Source organism: Octodon degus, unplaced genomic scaffold (genome assembly GCF_000260255.1).
Source record: "Octodon degus isolate 3935 unplaced genomic scaffold, OctDeg1.0 scaffold00142, whole genome shotgun sequence".
Lineage (NCBI taxonomy): Eukaryota > Metazoa > Chordata > Mammalia > Rodentia > Octodontidae > Octodon > Octodon degus.
Window position 1 is genome coordinate 5,633,991 of NW_004524718.1, and position 6,000 is coordinate 5,639,990.

At 36.8% G+C, this 6,000-nt stretch overlaps 1 protein-coding gene across 1 annotated transcript in view; it reads left to right on the plus strand.

Moving 5' to 3' along the window:
* Oxct1 (3-oxoacid CoA-transferase 1) overlaps positions 1–6,000 on the plus strand; it is a 158,993-nt gene that overhangs the window by 69,946 nt on the left and 83,047 nt on the right. Inside the window, exons 12-13 of the mRNA XM_004641800.2 lie at positions 3,305–3,377; positions 3,974–4,049. Of these exons, the coding sequence (XP_004641857.1) occupies positions 3,305–3,377; positions 3,974–4,049 (149 nt within the window). The remainder of the gene's footprint in view (positions 1–3,304; positions 3,378–3,973; positions 4,050–6,000) is intronic.

Here is a 6,000-nt window from a genome sequence, read left to right on the forward strand (position 1 = left end):
TTGTGTTCTTCACCAGGTACTTCTTTTACCCTCTTCCCATTTATTCCCATCTCCCTACTGGTCATTCATTGTCAAAATGACTTATTTCTGTCCTTTTTGTCTTTTTCTAATCACTCTGCAGATCATAAATTCCCCTCTCTTCAGCCCACAACATATTTAGTCTCTTTCTGCCATATTTGCCTTATAGTTATTTGCTTGTATTTGTCTCTTTTGCTGGACAGTGAGTGCTTTTGCTTAGGGAAGTAGAATAACAGCATCAGCATCAAAAGAGGCTTTATAGAAAGGAAATTCTCAGCCCTATCACATGCCTACTGAAGTAGAAACCTTGGCAGGGCAGTGAAGTAGCACTCTGAAGTTTTGTAAGTCCTCCAAGTGATTCTGATGGCTGTTCACGTTTGAGAATGAGTAGTTTAGGTGGGTGACTTTGTTTGTAACAAGGGCCATAGTAGACATTTACTCATGATTGAATGAATGACCTGTTAATTTATGATCCAAAAGACATGGTAACTGAAACTGAGTTACTCTATTGACCAAATATCATAAAAAGATTCAGATACACATAGAAAAATTGAATCAGATGAATCAATTAAGCATAGCCAAATAAAAGAATGCTCTTTCTTTATGTTGATTGTCTTATTGACTTTAGTTGTATGACTTTTTTCAACCAACTTTGGACATTATAGTTGCGAGTGGGAAAATCAATGTTAGGATATGTATTTTAGAAAGTAGATGTGTTAAACAGGATAAAAATACAGTTAGAGCTAAAACTGCTGTGTGATCCAGTAATTCCACTGCTAGGTTATTGCCAAAGGAAATGAACTCAGCATGTCTGCACTCTCATGCTTATTGCTGCACTGTTCACAACAGCCAAGTGTGGAAACAACCTAAGTGGCCAGCAGCCCAGGAATGGACAAAGAAATAGTCCTACACAGTGGAATTCTATGCAGCCTTAAAATGTTTAAATTTAAAATGTTGACAATGTCTATGACATTTATGACAACATGAATTTAGACAGGTGACTGTTATAGTGAGATACATCAGAGCCAACAAGGTAAATACCACATGTTCTCAGTCATATACAGAATATAAAAATGTTGATCTCATAGAAGTTGGCAGTACAATGGTAGTCAACATTGGAATGGATGAGACAGTGATGGAGGAAGGTTGGCCAGTGTGTATTAAGTTAAACTTAGCTGTCAGTGAGAAGTTCTGGCATGCTATTGCACAGTAGGGTGACCACAAAAAAGAGTAGTGTACTGTATATTACAAAAAGCCAAAAAAATGATTTACCAGGGCAGGTGATATAGCTCAGTAGACTAAAGTGCCTGCTTAGGCAAGCTTAGGCAAAGCGCAGGGACCGTGATTTGATCCCCAGCACCACATGCCAAACTAGCCCCACCCTCAGGGCAGGCTGAGTGGGCCACAGAGCCCAGGTATGATGGCATATGCCTGTAATCCCAGTGCTGGGGACGCTGAAAGCAGGAGGATCATGAGTCCAAGCTGTGTAGCGAGACTCTGCAACAACCAAATACATTAAAAAAAAAAAAAAAAAAAGATTTACTGTGAAGATACTGTACTTAGTAGAAGAGAGATATTTACCCAGATTTGAACATTTCATGATATGTGTATATAGATGTAGCAAGATATTACATGGTATCCCATAAGAATGCATGCTTTTATGTGGCAGTTAAAATGTTTAAATTTAAAATGCTGACAATTAACCTTACTTCAAAAGATGCAATTTATAAGATAGTATATATTAATAGACCTTGATAACCATTTCTATGAAAGCTGTTTTCAGGTCTTCCTTTAATAAATATATGATTCATGAATCATGCAAGGAAAGGCTTTTCCTATATGTAACCAGCCAGTGAGAGTACACTTTGAAAGTCACAGTGATTTAATATCTAGAATACACAGAATAGGAATTTTTATGGTTTTCTCCTTTTTTGTACTAGTTCTTCATCTTTAATACTCTGACCTCCTAGGATTGGTGAGGATCTCGTTTTGTTACATATAGAAGTTGTTTTAGGTCAAGCTTTAGTTGTGCTGTGGCTGTTGTAAAAGCAGAGCCCAGGTGATGCAGCTATAAAGTCCATGTAGGCCAATTACCAAGTGTTATGGTGCTTCCCCTAAGAGTGACAGTTGTAACATAGGTTTGGAGAGAGAAATAATAAAAAAAAACGGTGTCACTAAAAGTTGGTATCATCTTGCAGGGGCGGTGTTGAGTAGTATTGGTGATAAAGTACTCATCTTCACAGGCTAGACCGTTCCTGCTGGGTCTATGTACCCGCTGTGTCACTGCAGAACAACAATTACAATAACAAGGCTAATGTTCCGAGTACCAGACTTAGAATAAAGATTTACATGTATTCTTTCAATCCACCAATATCATGTACCATCGAAAAGTACCTTCTAACCTTAACAAAAAGTGTTTTCCAAAGCTTTTCAGTTTTAGGGTGCTTTCAAAGATGTGAAAACATTCTCATCATTTAGAATCATATTCCTTCGGGGAATAAATATTGCAGCATGATGTACACAGGTTTATTCTACTTACTCTTGAGGTCACAGGGGAGAGAATATTAATCAGGGGTTAACTTTCAGTAAGACTTAAGAAGTGAATGTTTAGTTTGGGGGCTGGTGCTGCTCATACTATTTCTTGTCCTCATGTGTCCTGGAGTTATTCTCATTATACAAAGAAACACAATGGTATAAAGTCTGTGCAAAAATTCTTAAGGACAATGGAAGTGGATTTAATTTGAATATAATGTTTTTCATTGATAGAATTAGAAATTAATGGAGAAATGGTATTTTGAGTTAATGTAAATTGGTCAGAAAAAAAGTCTGCTTCATTCTCTTCAAATTTGCATTTCTTCATGTTTATTAACTATCTCTTTGCTTTAGTGACTTGCTGCAGCATTGGATTCTGAGTGATGTCACTCACCGATCTCCTCCTCGGTCCTGTTAGCATTTTGTAGTGACCTGTGAAGGGAATGGGAGTGACAGGAGGCAACAGATGGGCACATTGGCTGTGGAGACGTGCCAAAGGGTAGCACACTAGGAGTCAGTCTGCTTTTTATGATTGCCTTGCGGGGTAATGCTAAACAATGTTGGTGACAAAATACTTGTTCTCACAGGGTGGACATATACCCACTGGGTCTCCCCACCTGCTAAGCCACTTCATTTTGATAAAGAGAGATTAAAATTTTTGAAAAGTATGAAGATATTTACATGTCTGTCTACTGTGGTTATCTTAGAAATGTAATAGTGTTTTTTTTTTTCCTTTTTCTGTGTGTGTGTTTAGGCAAGGAAACAGTCACTGTTCTTCCAGGAGCCTCTTTCTTCTCCAGCGATGAATCATTTGCGATGATTAGAGGGTATGTAATAATGGAGCCCCTCCTGTTTCCCACGGTGTAGAATGAGCTGAGTCATCGCTGAGCATGTGAGCAGGACTAGAGTGAGACACAGACCCATTTTCTAGCCAAAAAAAGGATCACAGCTTGTTTGGCTTTAGGATGTTAGAAAATTGCTCCCATTAAAGGTTTGGTATTGAAATATCCAGCTACCCATAATGAAAAGACTCCTCAGTGGAAAATATAGCTCAGTGCCAATTCAATTGAGGAACACATCTCTGAGATCTATTTTGAAGACCCAGACATTTTCTTCAAATTGTGTGCTGACTGTAGTTAGTGTTTGCCTTCAGATTGAGCGTTCTTTCTCATTGAAGGAAACAAACTTACCGTGAACATCTGGGCTAGTTTGTCTCTGGTGACTAGATAGGCTATAATTTTGTTTAAGAACTCTTGATGATTTCTATCAGCTTGGAGTTGATCTACTTAGAAGTGAGCTATAGAAAGGGAGAAAGCAAATATATTTGGGGGCATATAGAATCATTTTGATGTCTGCTAATTTCAAGCAAAGAGGACATTAACCTTGTGACATTTGCTTTATATTTTCTTTTTTCCTTTTCCAGGGGACATGTTGATTTAACAATGCTAGGAGCAATGCAGGTTTCTAAATACGGTGACCTAGCCAACTGGATGATACCTGTAAGTAGATAGTCTTTTCTTTCTGGATTACACTTGCGTTAGATTATTTTGAAATATTAAAAAAATAATCTCAAAATGCAATGATAGCACAATAAAATTATAAATAAATATTTTGTATATATTTCTAGTTTGAATCAAATTATAAAAATTAAGTTTTGAGAAATATTTGGCTTTGTGAGTTTACTGTATTGTTAGAGTTAAAAACAAGCAAAGTTAAGACTTAACATAGTATTTTCCTTAGAGAAAGTTGAGAAAATTTGTTTGTACAGGCTAAGTGTAGCCTACTGAAAATAAGATACACTAGACATTTATTTAAATAAGGTTTTATTTCTAGAAAGAATACTTAAGTTCATTAATTTCAGGTCAATTATATTTTTCTAATTCAGTGTTTAAAGTCCCTTCTGAAATGTTTACACATCCCCAAAATCAGTTACTTTGTCTTCTGTCTTGAATGCAAAAACCTATGATGGTTAAATGCACCTCTGAAATGTAGACAGTTTTTGTGTCATAATGACCTAAATCGTGCATGTGGTGGCACGTGCCTGTGATCCCAGCACTCTGGAGGCTGAGGAAGGGGCATCTCAGCGTTCCTGGCCATCCTGGTGCAGAGTGAGTTCAAGGTCTGCCTAAACTGCATAGGAAAACTTTGTCTCTAAAAAGAACAAAAAAAAAAAAAAGAAAAAAAGTCTAAGTCATAGCATAAACCTGTTAGAGTTAGCTTTAAAAAAAAAGTTGTGCTCTTTAAGTTAATACATGAGTGTTATCTATTGCATTCCAAGATATTGCTTTCTCATTACGTGCACGGAAAAGACAGAAGAAAATGTGTCCATGATTTGGAACTTACTTTGGCTACAAGCTAAGCTTTCCTTTTTCACATGTGTGTTTAAGGATTTCTGTATATTTTTCTGCAGTGTAGCTAAAAGGACTCGTAAGTAACTAAGGTTGGTGTACTATAAGTTTCTTTTAAAAATCTCTTGGAAGGGCTGGCCAGATAGCTCGGTGTACTGAAGTGCTTGCTCAGGCAGCAGCTGAGGTTTGATCCCCAGTGTGTGTGCCAACCCCATCCCTGGGGCATGCTGAGACTAAGACTGAGACTGGGCATGCTGGCGAGCTCCTGTAATCACAGCAATTTAGAAGCTGAAAATGGAGGATCACTGCAAGTCCAGTCTGTGTAGTGAGACACTGTACTAAATAAATTTTTGAAAGAATTAAAATCTCTTTTGAGCTAGGGAGATAGCTCAGCGGCTTACGTGCCTGCCTAGCAAGCACAAGGTTCCAAATTTGATCCCTAGTACTGAAAACAATAAAAAGTAAATAAATAAATAAATGAATAAAATTTAAAAATCTTTTTTTTCTTTTTTTTCTTCTTCTTTTTTTTTTTGGCAGAACTGGAGGTTGAACTCAGGCCCTTGCACTTGACAGGCAAGCACTTATTTTACGGAGCCATCTCCCTGGCCCCTCTCTCTCTTTTTTTTTAATCGTTTTTTCTAATAATTTTTTGAGAAAGTTAGATTCATTTTATTTTAATTTTATTGAGAAACAAATAGCAATGAGACAGTTTCAAAACCGATAAGTAGGACAGTTTCAATAATTAGTATATTGCATATTGTTGTCTTCATAGCTGTAATCATAGTACAAGAGGCAGACATGGTATCCTGTCCAAACACTATTAGTACAAATCTTTCTTCTCACTGAATTAAAAGAAAGTAGCTGTATATCTATCCTATTTTGTATATACAAATACAAAATGGTCCTTCATTTATTGTTCAGTTTTGTCAGAGATGGGTATTCCATTACCATTTAAATATTGTAGGTATGTGAATTCAGCAAAATAATCCAATATAGTCCAGTAGTCCATAATAGTAGTGGGTTATCCATAGGACTGGCAATGTCAGAAGTTGTTGACTTGAGCCTTTTATAGCTCAGCATATTTATATGGCTTTACTTTTTA